This window comes from Marmota flaviventris, chromosome 4 (assembly GCF_047511675.1).
Source record: "Marmota flaviventris isolate mMarFla1 chromosome 4, mMarFla1.hap1, whole genome shotgun sequence".
In the NCBI taxonomy this organism is placed as follows: domain Eukaryota; kingdom Metazoa; phylum Chordata; class Mammalia; order Rodentia; family Sciuridae; genus Marmota; species Marmota flaviventris.
This window is the reverse complement of record NC_092501.1, coordinates 26377937-26394922: the sequence shown is the minus strand read 5'-3', so window position 1 is coordinate 26394922 and position 16986 is coordinate 26377937. Positions and strand designations below refer to the sequence as shown.

The 16986-nt window shown below is 43.3% G+C and overlaps 1 protein-coding gene across 12 annotated transcripts in view; it reads left to right on the top strand.

The window, feature by feature from the left end:
• The window catches only part of Btrc (beta-transducin repeat containing E3 ubiquitin protein ligase), a 186462-nt gene extending 174728 nt beyond the window's left edge, over nt 1-11734 (top strand). For all 12 annotated transcript variants that reach the window (XM_071610976.1, XM_027930096.2, XM_071610975.1 and 9 more), the window contains 2 exons: nt 5413-5605; nt 7311-11734. In XM_071610976.1, coding sequence (XP_071467077.1) covers nt 5413-5574 — 162 coding nt within the window. In that variant the 3' untranslated portion in view covers nt 5575-5605; nt 7311-11734. The remainder of the gene's footprint in view (nt 1-5412; nt 5606-7310) is intronic.
• The last annotated feature ends 5252 nt before the right edge of the window (nt 11735-16986 follow it).

Below are 16986 nucleotides of genomic sequence, written 5' to 3'. Positions count from 1 at the left end.
AATGTTTCTTTTGAAATTAGTTTTAAGACATTATCTTTCAAGCAATTTGGTCATTTCATCTCTTTTATCCAATTTATTGAAATAAAGTTATTCATCGTACTCTTACTTAAATCTATAATGTCTGTAGGATCAGAGTTATGTCTGCTTTTTCTCACTGAGTTTTCTTTTTCTGCCTTCTTAAGGTAGAAAGCTTAGATCACTGAATTTGGCCTTTCTTTTTAATATAAACATTTAAAACTTTAAATATGTCTGTGACTCTTAACTACTGCTTTAGTTGCATCCCAGGAAATGTCAATTAAGTCAAGTTGGTTTATAATGTTATCTAAGTCTTATGAATATTTAGTGATTTTCTGTTTGTCTTTACCAGTTTTTTATTGGTACATTGTAATTATACATAATAGTGGACTCTTTATGCCATATTGTCTTCCCAGTTATTGAGAAAGGAATTTTTTATCTGCACTGTAATTCTTGATTTGTCTATTTCTCCTTTCATTTCTGACAGCTTTTGCTTCCTGTGTTTTTAACCTGTTACTAGATACATGCAAACTTCTTATATCTTTTTTTTTGAGAGAATTTTTTAATATTTATTTTTCAGTTTTCGGTGGACACAACATCTTTATTTTATTTTTATGTGGTGCTGAGGATTGAACCCAGCGCCCCGCGAATGCCAGGCAAGCGCATTACCGCTTGAGCCACATCCCCAGCCCCTTCCTATGTCTTAATGATGGCTTTTTTTTTTTTTTTTGGTGGGACAGGGGTACTTGGGATTGAATTTAGGAGCACTTGGCCACTAAGCCACATCCCCAGCCCTATTTTGTATTTTATTTAGAGACAAGATCTCACTGAGTTGCTTAGTGCCTCACTTTTGCTGAGGCTGGCATTGAACTCACGATCCACCTGCCTCAGCCTCCTGAGGGGCTGGGATTACAGGCGTGTACCACTGCGCCTGGCTTAACATAACTATGTCTATATATTTAAAATGAATTTCTCAAGATTCAGCATATAATTGTGTGTTGTCTTTTAATCATTGTGACCATACCTGCCTTTAGTGGTGAGAGCTCTACTACTAAGCTACATCCCAGCCCTTAAGGAAATTTTTAAATGGAAAAAATGAAGAGTAATTTATTTTTACTCAGGCCTTTACCTTTCTGTTGCCCTCCATTCCTTTGTATAAATCCAAGTTTCCATCTGATATTACTTTCCTTCTGCTTAAAGAACTTCCTTTTACAGTTCATATTTAGATATACTAGTAACAAACCTTCAACTTCTATTTGTCTGAAAAAGTCTTTATTTTGCTTTCATTTTTGAAAGATACTTTTGCTGGTTAAAGAATTTTAGGTTGACAACATTTTGCAGCTTTTCATTGTCATTTCATTTTCTTCTAGCTTGGTTTCTGATAAGAAATTATTTATCTTCATTCCTCTGTATATAATGTATTTTTCCCCATGGCTGGTTTTTGGGGGGTTTTGTTTGTTTTTGTCCTTTTGGTTTGTTTGTTTGTTTTCAGACAAACCAGACTTCAGAGCAAGGAATGTTGATAAATGGGCCAGGTCACCAAAAAGACATACAGTCTTTGATATATGTGCACCTAACAACAGAGCATCAAAAGGCAAAAATAAATAAATAAATAAACTGAACCAAAAAAAACTGACAGATCTGCTGGAAAAATAGGTGAATCCACTATTATAGTTGAGATTTCATCAGCCCCATCAGTAATTGGCAAATCTGGCAGACAATAAATTTAGTAAGAACATAGTTGAACTCAACAGCACCATCATTCAGGTGGATATAACTGAAGTTTGTAGAATGCTTCATCCAACACATTCTTTTCAAGCTCACATGAAACGTTCACCAAGGTAGATAGTCCACAGTCTGGGCCATAAACATACTTTAACAAATTTGAAAGAACAGAAATCATTTTGGGCCCAGGTGGTGGCTCAGTGGTGAAGCGCTTGCCTAGCATGTGTGAGGCACTGGGTTCAATTCTCAACACTGCATATAAGTAAATAAAGTAAAGATCCATAATTGATAACTTAAAAAGAAGAGAAATCATAGGATGCATTCTCTCAGACCACAGTGGAATTAAACTAGAGATCAACAAGAGATAGCTAGAGTATCTCAAAAAATGTGGAGATTAAACAACCCACTTTTAAATAATGCATAGGTCAGAAAAATCTCGAGAGAAATTGAAAAGTATTTCAACTAAATGAAAATACAACTTATTAAAATTGGTGGGATACAATGAAAACAGTGCTTAGAGGGAAATTTATAAGCATATTATAGAAAGAAGAAAAATCCAAAATCAATAATCTGATCTCCTATTTGAGGAATCTAAAAGAAGATCAAGTGAAGTCCAAAATAAGAATAGAAAAGAAGCCAAGTATGGTGGTACATGCCTGTAATCCAGCAGCTCAGGAGGCTGAAACAGAAGGATCAGGAGTGTAACACCAGCCTAGGCAACTTAGCAAGACCCTATCTCTAAATACAATTTTAAAAGGAATATGATTATTAATAATCATTATCTGTATGTAATGTTCTGGGCTCTATCCCTAGTACTTCCACAAAAAAGAGGACTCAATAAAATTGAAAACAGGAGATCAATAGAGAAAATCAAGACCAAAAACTGGTTCTTTGAAAGCACCAATAAAATCAATGAGCCAGAAACTGAGAAAAGACACAAGTTACTAACATAAGGAATAAAAAGAGAATGACATTACTTCAGCCTCCATGAATATTGAAAGGATTACAGAGTGTGATGAACTACTCATGCCCACAGATTTGGTCTTCTAGATGAAATGGACCAGTTCCTTGAAAGATACCATCTGCCATAATTCACACAAAAGTAGACAATCTTATCTGTCAAGGTTGAATCAATAATTAAAAACCTTTCAAAACACAGAACACAAGCCTCAGATGATGGGTTCACTGGTGAATTTTATCAAATACATTTAAGGAAGAAATTATTCCAATTTTCTCCAATCACTTCTACAAGTAAAAGCACAGTGAATAAAAACCCGTTTAATGAAGCCAGCATAATCCTAATACCAAAACTAGACAAAGACATTACAAGAAAACTACAGATCAGTATTTCTCATGAACATAGACACTAACTAGTATGTGAGCTTGTTTATATCTTAAGAATAATGTAAAATTATGCAGTCATTATGAAAAATGATGTATGGTAATTCCTCAAAAAAATAAAGGATAGGATCACCATCCAGCAGTCCCACATTCAAGTATATATCTAAGAGAATTGAAAGCAGGACTTTAAAGCAGTTTATACACTCACATTCATGGCAGTCTTGTTCACAATTAGCCAAGAAATGGAAGCAACCCAAGTGTCCATCAACAGTGTGGTGTCAGGTACAATGGGACATTATTCAGCCTTAAGGAATTCCTGTCCCATAGATTTCATCTACATGGATGAACCTGAGCACATTATGCTAAGTCAAATAAGCTGACCATGAAAAGACATATACTGTAGGATGTCACTTATATGAAGTATCTAAAGTAGACTGATTCATAAAAACAATGTAGAATGGTGATTGCAAAGATGGGGAGACAGGGAAATAAGGACTTGTTTAACGGATATAGAGTTTTAGATTTACAAGATGAAAAAGTTCTGGAGATCCCGTTTCTCAACAATGTCAATAGATTATTGAACCATGCACTTAAAAATGGACAAAATAGTGAATTTTGTCTTATATTTTTGCCACAATTAAATAGGCAAACAAATTGCATGACAAATATTACTTTTTTAAGTAGAATTTTTATTAATATATTTGATTCATATTTAAGGATGATATTGTTACTAATCTTGTGCTTAGTTCTTTCACAGTTTCTGAAATTATATAAAAGGTAGTAATGTGTCAATAAAATGAATAACTCTTAAATTTAAAAAAAAATGCCCAAATATGAGCAAATTGAATCCAACAATGCAACAATGTGTAAAGAAAATAGTAACACCATGACTAGGTAAGATTTATTCCAAATACAAGGCTAATTCAGAATTCAAAAATCATTTAATATAATCTGTCATATCAACAACCAAAGAAGAAAAGTCACATGATTTTATCAATAAATGCAGCAAAAGCACTTGACAAACACACATTCATGATAAGACTCTGAGAAAACGAGGAAAGCAACTTCAACTTCCTAAAGAAAAATACTAACTAAAACCATAATAAAATAACCACTAGAGACCTATCAAAACTAAACTAAAAAAGAATGGCAGTGTTGCGTGTTGATAAAAATGTGAACAACTGGAACTCATACATTATTGGTGGGAATATAAATTTACACAACTTTTTTTTCCTCTCTTAAGTGATATAAATTTTAAAACACTTCAGTAGTATCCCTGAAGCTAAAACATACATGTCCTCCATGGACCAGAAGTTCTGTTCCTAGGTGTAGTAAATGCGAGTGTCCATTGAAAGGCCTATGCATAATCACAACAGCTTTATTTACAGTAATCAAAAACTATAAACTGGGGCTGTGGCTCATTGGCAGCACACTTGCTTGGCATGTGTGAGGCACTGGGTTCGATTCTCAGCACCACATATAAATAAGTAAAATATTTAAAATAAGTAAAAAAATATTTAAAAAACTATAAGCAGCCTATATGTCCAATAGGAGAAAAGATAAATGTAGGATATTCATACAGTGGAATATCAGCCAGTAACAAAAATAAATAAATAAACCACAAACTACTGTTTTGCATGTAACAGCAGAGAAGTATCTTATAATGTTGAGTAAAAGAAACTCTGGCACCAAAGAATATGTAGTAGATGGGTGTATTTATGTGAATTTCAAGATTGGCAAAACAAATAAATAGTGATAACATTAAAATGAAGTAATATTGATAGTAAGGGGCATGAGAGTACTTTGCACTATGTTGTTTACTACCAGTGATGTACTAGACCAGGCTCAGACCCACTTGGTGTAAGAGTCAACCATTTGGTTTTCATGAATTTGGAAGCTGGTTGATAAACCATGAAAATCTATAAATGGTTTTACAAATTGAGGAAGTTCAGAAAGCATCTACCAACACACCTCTTATTATTGCTCATACCCCTTAGTCTCTGTAGAAGAAACTTAGAGACACAGGGAGAATAAGGCCTGGGAAGTACCAAGAAGGGTGCTCCTCTAGGCCAAGCCAAGGAGAGTTGGCAATGAGAAACTAGGATGCTATTTACTGCCTTGACTAACGATTATTACTTTACTTTGTGAAATCAGCTGCCCAGTATTTGACTTTCCCATTCTCTCTTTAGCCAAATCAAGTTTTCCCTCTGTATTTTTGAAACAACTAAATGGTAAAGAGCCTTTCCATAGGTGTCTTTAGATATGAGGCTGAATTTGTGCCCTTTTGGTTTTGAAGTATTTCAAATTCTTACCCTTTCGTTTCTGCTTTAGGAGCATTCTGGAAGAGTTTTCCGACTCCAATTTGATGAATTCCAGATTGTCAGTAGTTCACACGATGACACAATCCTCATCTGGGACTTCCTAAATGATCCAGCAACCCAAGCTGAGCCCCCCCGCTCCCCTTCTCGAACATACACCTACATCTCCAGATAAACAACCATATACTGACCTCATACTTACCCAGGTATGAAAACAACTGTGCATATGGCACTGTGGGTAGAAAATGTAATATTGGCTATAAGGTGTACTCCTCTTGGAGCTTTCTCATTCTCAGTCCCTTTGTCTCACCAAACCTTATAAAGCAGGGAAAGCAGACAGTGTGTGAGGACAGGGCAGGGGTTGCCCCACTGGGCACTGCTTTTACCAAGGTAGCCAGGCTCATTTCTAGAGGATTCTGGGGTTCTCCCTGAGTAGTAGAATGAACCATTCCTGCTCCAGAGGATATAAATGAAATAATATTTGAACCAGTTTGAAATCTTAAGTAATGACCCAGAGAGCCTATAAAACAGGAGCAGCTACTCTGAAGTTACCAAGAGTTCCATTCCTCCCACTTAGTTGTCCAGCCCTTCTCTGAGGCAGGTAAAAATCCTAAAATATCCAGGTTTTTTTTATATTTGGGTATATTCAGATCATACATGGTCTCTTCACAAATGCATTGGGTTATTGAGAATTCAGGAAATTTGGTACCAGCTACAAGGGAGTGTTGCTGTCATTTCTCGTTTCCCACACTGGTTGCAGCTTTTTTGTCAGAGGTACACATTGACTACATGTCTGCACCTCTTTCTGTAGTGTTCCTTCTAAGGTGGTGTCCAGCCCCTCTCATAGAGGACAGTTTCCTTGTTCCTCAGCCTCCTTAGCCAAATTACACAGGCTATGTGCCCTTGGGCAAGAGACTTCCCAGACTTTAGTTTGCTCATGAGTGAAATGAGAGTGCAGATCCCACCTCACAGAGCTCTTGTGAAAACAGCCCAGAAATACTATTTGTAAAATTCTTAGTGCCTAGCACATAATAAGCCTTTAGTGAAAAGTGGTCATTGTTATGAAATATTAGAATTATCATGTACCTGGCAAAATTTCCTTTTCCTTAGACTTACAATATTTTGCATTTTTATGTATTTATTTATTTTCGAGGAAGAGGTACTGGGTATTAAATCCAGGGCATGCTAGGTATATGCCCGGCCACTAAGCAAAAATCCTAGTCCCCAATTGTATTATTTGTCCTAACTCTGATTGTTTGTCTCCTTCCTCTTCTCACCCCTAAAACATAGACATCCATGAGCATTTTGACTTATCTAAGCTCACTTCCCTAGCTGCCTTCTCTTTTCCCAAGATTTTAGCTCCCATCTCAATATAAATGACTCTCAAGTTTTAATCTCTAGTCTCACCTGCTACTTTAATCTCCAAGGCACGTGTCCAGCCACCATCTATACATCTGTCTTTGAAGGTACCAGGAGCACTTCTAGTGCTTACATTTACAGTTCCTCTAGCCAGATGAAGATTAGCTTCCCCAGATTCCCCCACTTCTCTCAGTGCCATCATTGGGTTCCTGGCTACTCCAGCAGAACCCCAAGCCATTCCTGCCTGCTCTGCCATTTCAGGGAGCAGGTGAAAGGTTGATGCCCAACTATTGGTCACTCTTAACCTCAGGACATCAGAGTCACTGCTTGAGTACTAGTGCCCAGAGCATGTCAGCAAATCTCACCCTTTTTTAAAGTCCCCAGTTAGGCCTCTGACAGAAGTTCCTGTGCTGTATGGGCAGAAAGCAGCCATTGGGAAGGGCCCCCAAGCCTTTATTGCAATTGACAGCTAAGTGAATGTTCTTTTACTTTTAGAGCAAGTGAAAAATTTAAGGAAAGGGGCTGATGACTATTTGTTCTGTTTTCACACAGGACTCATTAAAGTTGCAGTATTTAAGTATCTGCCAAGACCAGAATGAGCAACAACCGCAACAATCAAACTCCTACCTGGATCTCCGGACCAGTGAGGAGCAAGGCTTTGAGACTCCTATTAGGACATAGTTGGTCTACAGCTGACCAGGACAGTCTGCTCAGCACAGCCAACTGCTTCAGTGCTGCTATCAGAAGATGTCTTCTATCTTGTGTGAATGATTGGAACTTTTAAACCTCCCCTCCCCTCTTCTCCCCACTTTCCCTCTGCACCTGCTTCTCCCCCATTGGGTTCCAGACAAAGATGACTTATAAATATATTTAGTGTTTTGCCATAATCTCTCTTGCTTTGCCATTAAGCAGAACTAGTTTCCCCAGATGACCCACATGTAGGAGACAGAAGGATGCAGCTTCCAGGCAGACAGGGCCCTGTGTCCCCCTGTTAACTGCAGGAGTGTCTACACCTGGCCAGAGAAACCCAGCCCACTATGTGTGGGAGAGACAGCACCCTGTACATCCTTGGGGGATGGGGGAGACAAATACACTGGAAGACCTGGGCCTCCTGTTTCCATCCTCTTTCTGTTTCTGTCCCTCTTCCCTCCCCACCAAGCCCTCTTCAACCTGAGAAGAAGGTGTGTGAAGAGAATATCCTCAATTAACATGAGGTGGATCAACTAGAAAAATGCAACACTTGGAGCTAAATGTGTTCAGTGACAATTTCAAGCCCAGGCTTTTGTTGCAAGTGACCATGTGGAGGCAGTGGATTCTCGAACATGATGCTCTCATCATATTTACAACTCTTCTCTCTTCTTCTTCTCCCCACCCAAAGAAGGGGAGGGGACAGAAGTTTCCTGGGCTCCATCAATGGCTGCATCTTTTCTGGACTCAGCAGTCTCCTCGATTCCATGTAGAGTGTGGAAAGGAGTTGCTGATTGCATTTCCTCTCATTAACAATTAGATGTGTAATAAAAAGCATTGTACTTCATCTTAAATCACTGGTAAGGCTCAGCCTACAGAAAGGTTTGAAAAGGCCAGAACCAGTCACTTGGTGCACTATGCATAATGGTTCACATCTTTGAATTCCTCCTGACTGCCAAGACTACCAGTGGAGTAGCTTAAGAGATGGTCAGGAGTGAAAGCTGACTTTTTTTCATTTAGGCCAGTAAATACCATCTCTCAGAAATCAATCTAACCTTAACCTTGCACTGCAGAACCTTCCTTCTACTTCTCCCAAACCCAGTATTTGCAAAAGGGCAAAGCTGCCAGAGAGAGGATCAGGGTGAAGTTTGGCACACAGGGTTTATTAATGGGCAGAAACTGCCTTCTCTTTCTTTTTATTCCTCCTCTTGGCCTTATTTTGCTCTCTACTTTCCCAATCAATAAAATTTCTCTGGAAGTTGATGGACAACATACACAAATGGACCCTCTGTAAGGGCACTTGTGCCACACTATCCTGGGAGCACCATGGCTGCATACCCAGTTTGTTTCCCCAGGCACTAGTGAGCCTACTGAGAGGTGGCCTGGGCACACCCCCAGGCCCTGAGGCCACAGGGCAGCCTCCTGTTTCCCTTGGAAGTTGAGCAATCAGGCCCTTTGCTTCTATTCCTAATCTACCCTGTTGAGTTTAAGAGAGCCACTTTTAACCAGCTGCTATACAAATAGAATGGAAGCCTGTTGGAAGTGACCTGTAGCCAGATCACCTTTAGTGCAAGGGGGTGGGAGTGCATGGTAGAACATCCTCATTCTTCCCCCTGATTTGCAAGAAGGTGTTCCCTTCTCAATTGAATGTTGTCATTACATACAGAGAGGCAGGTTATACAAATGCCATTTTTCTTTCCTGCTTCATGAATACTTTTAAAGCTTTTAATTTCAAATTATTCAGAAAATACTACCCAGTGTAATGCCTATGCCTGGGAAATATTTTCTTCGTGTAATTCCCTTCCCAGCTATCCAAATGCTATTGTTTCTTACTTAGCCACTATCAGGGTTCCTTGTCTATTGTGTTGACTATTAATGGCTTTTGGATTGGTTAAGGATTTTGCTGCAGATGAAGATAGAGGGGTGTCAGCCCTGAAAAACACGCAGGACAGACATGAAAAAGGCAAGGGTTTCAAATATTGTCCAATAGCCATAACTTTACTAGCCCTTCTGTTATATGCTGCTATTCCAAAATGGGAACAAGGCTGGGGATGTAGCTACATGACAGAGCATTTGCCCAGCATGTGTCAGGCCCTAGGTTCTACCCCAGCACTGCAAAATTTTTAAAAGTGGGAGCTGCTGACCATTTACTGCTGTCCAGGATTTTGCTCTGACATCTAAGTTCAGTGAAGGTGCATTGATCCTAAGGCAGTTTGAAGCTCTTCCAGTCTATCATACATGAGGTCAGGGCTGGACCCTGCAGATGTAGAACCATTAGTTCAGTTGAGATTATTGTGCAAGTTGTCCTCTCTGCTGATGGAAATGGGAATGAAGTTAAGTGGTCTGAAAAACTTGAATTGTTCACATTTCTCAGCTCTGGGGGTCATTTACCAGTTCATTGTAGAAGAAATAATCAGGTAAGTAGAAGTTCATTTCCAGAGAAGGTAAACCCCACTTACTATCTCTGCATGATTTCAGTGGGAATTGATTATCACTAATCCCCAACTGGGCTAGAATAAATGTAAAGTTTGACCTTTTTAAAAAGAAAAGAGAGACAAAGGAAGTCACTACACATTTAAAGGAATGGTAGGAAAGGAGCCAAAGATGTCTCTTGGCTCTGAAATGAAGTATCCCTATTGTAGGTCTCTTTAAACTAAAATTTACTTTGCAATGAAGGGCCTGAAAGAAACCTTTTATAAAGATAGGCTGAAACCTTTCAAAGGCAGGTGCACTCAGCTGCACCTATTATAGACAGGTATGACCTCTGTTCACACTGAGGCTGCTTGGACAAGACCAGCCTGGTTTGCTGCTCATGTGTGTATTTCATTGCTGAGAAAATACCTTTTTACTTCCTTAAGTGCAATCTGAAAGTGTATGTGAATTATGGATAGGAGGCCTTTTATACTTGTCCCATGGCTAAAATCTGATGTGTCCTCACTTCAGAGACAGGGATTTTTTTTTTTTTTAACTCTGTAATGAAGCATGGCCCTCATAACTTGTTTTTGAACTGGAAAAGACACTTAGACACCCCTGAATCATTCTGTAAAAAAAACAAACAAACACCCATTTGGGGGGTTTTGTTGTTGTTTTGTTTTGGTACAATTAAAGCTGCAAAGAAGAAAATAGGCACTCATCCCTTGCCATTGGTCTGAACAACTGTGGTTGGTCTATTCTTTATTTAGCACTTGATTGTGTGTGGAAACAGAGGGCTTGGGGTTGAGGGTAGGGGTGGAACATATTAGAAATAATTAGGGCTACTTTTTTTTTTTCTTTTCCTAAGATTAGATACCTTAGTATTATTGACCTTATCATCTTCATTTTGCCTTAGATGGTAATACTAAGCCCAGAAGTAGAAGCAGGCCTGAGGGGTAAGCTGCAAGCTCAATTCTGGGACCATCACACTCTTTGGTGATCAGGTTTACCATATGACTTTAATCCACATTGCTGATTCCCCATTTGGACGAGTTCAACAGACTTCCAGGTACACCCAAAACCCACCAGCTGGGTTGTCTCCCCATGTCTTGACCACACAGCTGATCACTGACAGTCCAGAGCCCCTTATTCTAACCATAGTCTCAATCAGTGCTAGAAGGACAGCCCCCTCTCAGGGGAATAAAAACTGAACTTTGCTTCTTGATATTTTTAACCTATGGTTCATTTATGACATCAGAAATCCTTGAGTAGAGAAACCAAAAGATAATGATCATGGCTGCCTGATTTCAGGTGGAACTTTCTGCATTGATAGCTGGAAACCCCTTCTATTGGAATTCGAGCATCTATGATCTAAAATTTCCTGGAAGCAGCTAACATTTGAAATATTTGTTGCCCAACGGAACCAGCTGACTCTTAGTTCCTGATTGGTTGTGCATGTGCGTTTTAATATGTTTCTTCCCCTCTGAGCCTTCCCCTTCATGGACACTGAAGGAAAAGACCAACTACAAGTTTAGACTTCTGGGTACTAAGGAAATTAACACTTTCCCAAATCAGTGACCACTGGAGCCCAGCCAGACTCAACTCTGAGGGATGTTCAGTGGACTCCGGCTGTGGGGACAGGCCTGGCAACAAATAAGAGCTTCCCTGAGAGCTTTTGGTTGATTTGGCTCTTTGTTCTCTAGATTCTTAAGTACTGACTGCTTTAACTTCTGTGATTATGTTATGGTGATGTGTAGTTAATGTATCAGTATGTTCACAACCTAGGTTCATGGCAATAGAGTGTGTTTGGTTTTTTTTAACTGTTCAGAAAAAAAGTAATTTAAATTCCAAATATAAGATTAAAGTGAATTTTCTAAGTGTCTTGTCTCTTTGACCAAAGACCAAAAGAACAGTAATATTTCAGTGTACAAATCCAAGGAGTGCACAGTAGATACAGTAGCTCTTAATACAATCTGATGTGAGAGAGCAAGATCAAGAGAAGCCAGGGCTGGGTGACATGAAGTACAGGGCCCCTGGCATGAAAGTTGTATTTCATGTTGGGTCAGATTGAAGCCAAAGTGATACCTAATTTGCAAACTGGTGGTTATAGCCAACCACAACCCAACTTTAGCCCACAATTTAAGTTTTCCTCTGCCTCTAAGTAGGTGAGAAGACTGACTCCCTTGCATCCCACTTAATCCACTTATAGCCAAGTCAGCGCACCTCCAGGAGCATTTCCAGAGTCCACAAGTTGTAAGAATTGACTGCCTGAGTGGTAATATTGCTGCTGCTCCCAAGTGGAACTCCACTTCCTCCTTAAACCAAATCTAGAGAGTAGGTACAAGATTGAAGCAGAAAAGCACTCTCCCTTTCTGCTCCTCCCTCTGTCGTAAGTAGGACCCTTGTTAAAATTGATTCCTATAACCTGTAGGCTTTTAAGGTTAATAATCCTCTCTACTTGGGGCTGGGATTGTGGCTCGGTGGTAGAGCACTTGCCTAGCACGTGTGAGGCCCTGGGTTTGATCCTCAGCACCACATAAATATAAATAAAATAAAGATATTAAAAAGCCTGGTCTCTACTTGACCAGGCTTGGTGTCCTTGAGCCTTTTTGCCTATCTCAATCTGAGCTCACTACTGTGGTCATTAAGGCAGACTCAGGCCGTGGTCATAATTTCCACTAGAGCCGGAAGACTGGCAGAGCACCAGGAAAACCCAGCCTTTTGCAGGTGAGAAAACAGCAAGAAAGGGGACTCATATTGCCAGAGACCTCATGAGCACCTGGTCCCTAACAATAGGCAGCACCCTGGAGAGCAGCAGGGAATGGGGAGTCAGCAAAGATCACAGCCACCAACATCTACTTGATTTCAACCCTTGCCAGCTGGACACCTGAGCACAGGACTTAGCAGGACCTGAACCTAGAGGTTTCTGGACATCACCTACAAACAGTGCGAGACCTCTTTCCCCAGGGATCAGGATCTACGGCATATCCTGGGAAGACAGTTCTGTAGCCACTGGTCCTAATGCTGGGTTGCGGGTGGATTCCTCTCTCTTCTTTAAACCTGTAGCTGTGCCGCCATCAGCAATGACTGAGAGGAGGAGACCTCTCTTCCCCCTGATTGGCTCTTGCCAATTAAGGGCATTTTATTAAGCTGCTAATTAAAGGCACTTCGTTAGCAGCAGGAGAGGCCAGGCGGGTGCCTGGTGAGATGGAGTCGAAGCCAGAAGAAATTGTTTTCCTCCCCCCATGGAAGCAGAGCCTCTATGAAGCTTCTCAGTCCCCCAACCTCTCCCGCTGAGCCTACCACACCCCTTGCTTTCAATTAGCAGCTCTGAGGGGAGTGAGGTCATTACCAAGCCCAGGTTGGAGGGCCACCATCACCACCTCAGGCCACAGGCAGCTCTTGGGAGCTGTTCAAGTCCTCAGGCACCTTGAGTTTAGGCCCAGCAAAGGAGAGACTGGCCCAATGGAGAGAGAGAGCTTGCCCTGCTAAGAAATGGCCCTTCCCTCCCCAAGTATGTGATGTGAATATCATGTGATTCCCATGACTGAAGCCATCCCAGCAGTCACCTAGCACATGATGACCATCCACTTGGTCATATATTGTGACTATCAGTGTCCCTTCCTCACCAAAGTGTCATGATATTGTGTAGAATATGTGACTTTCCTACCAGTCAGGAACTGTCCCCAATCCCTTTATAAGAGCGAAGCTCACGCAGATGCTAAGTGGGTCCAGGAACAGAAGAGACTGATGGTTTCACAGTTTCATGCAGCCCCCAGAGAGACTGCAGTCCTCCTTACACCTCGGAATTGAGGCACTTCCCTGGACAGTGCAGCTGAGCCCCAGGTGAGCCCCTTCCTTCTGCCAGAGAGGAGGGCCTGGCTGTGACCTAGCACATGGGGGCCGGCACACAGGGTCACCAAGGACACCTCCTCTCTAGAGCCCTCCTCACCCCCTCACTTAACTGCAGAATTAGCACCAGGCCAAGCTGGAAGGGCAGATTTATGGCTAGGCCTGCCTCCCTCCATTTAACCCGAGGCCAGCCTGGGCTCCAGACACTAAATTAGATTTTTGACAATTAGAGAGACTAATGGGCACACAGCCATCCCCAGAGCCAGATATCCAGCAAGGCCATCCTGTAATATCCACCACTGGCCCGCCCGTCCTCCCAAGCTACCCTCCTTCCTCACTCTCCCTCAAAGCCCTGTGTGTCTACAATCACTGCAATCCCGAGGGTGCCCTGGTCCCCTCTTTCCTCTCTCCTTCCAGTCCCTCTTGTCTTGACTCACTTGTCCTTCGACCTCCTTGCCCTCTGACCTCCTTGCCCTCAGGTCACTTCTCTCTCCAACTCCACTTTCCCAGGGCCTATCCATCTGTAATCTCTCCAGCTGCCCAGAAGGATTGCAAGCCCCTTGAGGGCAGGGACTTGTGATCTCTGGATCCTAAATGTGCAGCGCCCAGTGGTGCTTACTAAATGTTTACTATTTCCTGGAATTCTTCCTCTTCTCTCTCTCTCTCTCTCTCTCTCAGCCTCTGGGTCTCTAAGCTCCTCACCCCTTGCCCCCAGCCTTCCTGGCTCTGGCCTGGGGCTGGCTCTGGCCTACCTTGTGTTGGGTCCCCTTCCCTGCAGCCCCTCAGTTCTAGCTGGTCTTGGGCTGGGCCCGTAATGAGACTGCAGTAAGTGGCACTGGGGGGAGCTGCTCATACTCACTCAGGCAGACTCATAGCTCTGTCAAGCTGATTGGTCCTGAGTGGAGGCACAAACGGCCCCCCACGGACACACTGAGATTGGTTATAAAATTACAAGCATTTGTTCTGCTGTCAGTGTCCTTCCCTCCCTCCCCTCTGCCTGCCTGCCCAGGCTCCCCACCATCCCCCACCCATATGGGTCAGTCCATATACCCTGGAGGAGCTGGCTGGGGGCCATCACAGCAGATGGGGCCAAGAGGCTGAGGCCACTGAGCTCCCCATCAGGACAGGCCTTCCTGCCTCGCCCCTGGGATCGTCACAGCTCTGGCTGGCCTCACATTGACCTGACCCTGTGCTCAGGGTTTCCAATTCCCTGAGGGTAAGTGGGGCTGTGGGTCCCAGGGCCTCAGAAGAGAAAGCAGTGTCCCAAGGGAACAGCAGAAGCCAGGCTGGTCAGAGAGAGACACCCATCCCTCCTTCTTTCAGGTGGCCAGTACCCTGCCTGTACCTGATCTCAGGTAAGGACAAATCAGCCTTCAGGAGATTATTTCCCCCACTGGCCCTGCCCTGGTCCCTGAAGTCTAGACCACACCAAAAGGCAAGTGTGGCCACCAGAGCCTTGCTCTTTCCCTTGTGTATAATTTGAGCCTCCCAGCATGGTTCCCCCCCACACCTTCGGGGGCCTTGGACAAAGACCCAGTTACCCCAAAACAGGTGTGCCCCGAAGTCCTACTCCATGCTCTGTTCTGCTTGCACAGAGAAGCCCACCCTTCCAGGCCCTGCTCCCTGCCTGAGGCACAAGCCACCCTTTTTCTCGCACCCTGGCATTGAAGCCTCCTTCCTATCCTTGTTTCTCCACCTCAGACTCTACCTGGACCCTGGCCCTTGACCAGTCCCACCTCCAGTCTCAGTCCCTTTCTATCTACCAGGGTGCACTGACACCAGGGTGGGGGAATGGTGCGGAGGAGAGTGTTCCCCAGTTCAGAGGGGAGCGGTGCCTCCTGGATGCTGGCTACAAGGTGCCTTCCTGCTGTCCGTCTATCATTCGTTTTCAGCCCAGGATGTATTTGCTGTAATTACATCTTTAATTAGGGTGGTGACGGCTCATTGTTCACCAACAATGATGGATCGGATCCTCCTGCTTGCCATCCTCCCTCTGTCCAGCACCCTCCATGTCAGCTCTCCCCCAACCTTGTGGGTGGGAAGGATACTCAAGAGCCAACTCTCTTCCCACTGAGTTCCAGACACTGAGGCCTGGAGCAGCTGCAAACTCTACCCCAAGGGTGACAGTGTCTTCTTGGATCCCTGGAGGTTTCCAAGGGACTGGCCTCTCCCTGACACTATGCACCCAAGACTTCCTACAGAAAGGCTGCAGGTCTCCTATTGGCCACCAGATGTCTCCTTGGCCCAAGTTAGCCAGGCTTTGCCTCTCCCAGACACCCTCTGCCCTACACATACTGTGTCCCTTACACAGGCCACTTCACACACCACCAACCCCACCTTCCTCTCCTGCAGATCCAAGGTCCTCTGTGAATTAATCAAGAACTCTGACCAGGGTGGGGACTCCATTCCCACCACATCCACAACCACACAGGGAGGTCCCTAGGCCCAAGGCTACAGGCCATGGGTATTCAGGGACGAGTAAGTGAATAGAACCATGAGAAAAAATCAGCACTCCTCATTGGAGGCCAGGCTGAGCAGGGACCCAGGTGGGCAGGTAGTGAAGGCCCAGGAATCTCAAGGAGGCTTATGGGGGTAAGAACCCTAATCTGAGTTAAAACCCTAGCTTGACACCTATTGGCTGGGTGACATTGAGTGAGTTCTCTGTCCTTTGTTTCCTCACTTATAAAATGTGGATGGGGGATTGGGGTGTGGTAGTATATGTCTAGAACCCCAGTGACTTGACTGAGGCAGAAGGATGGCAAGTTTGAGGCCAAACTCAGACCAGCCTCAGCAACTCAGTGAGCCCCTGCTGCAAAATAAAAAATAAAGGGCTGGGAATGTGGCTCCATAATAAGTGTCCCTGAGTTCAATCCCCAGCACCACAAAAGTAAACAAAATGGGGATGAGAACATGACCTCACCACCTATGATGGCTACCCAGATCTTCCCACTAAGTGAAGAGCCCAGGCTGAGGTGGTGGCCGCTGCAGAGAGAAGCTGGGGGCTGGTTGCTGTGGGTAACTGCTCCTCACTGTGGCTGGGCTAATAGGCTCCAGGAGCTGTGAAGTAAACTCCTCTTTGGTGTGAGGAAGACCTTGCCAACTCAGCCCTGCTGGGCACTGGATGTTGAGGTGACAGGGCTATGACAAGGATGGCACAGGATTTGGTCTGGTGTTGTACAGGGGATATTGCTCAGAAGACCTGGCTGGCCTTCTTTCAGAAGCTGAGGGGCTTATCCCCAGTGTGCACAGGATGTGCCCCGGGTGGGCCCGGGCAGGG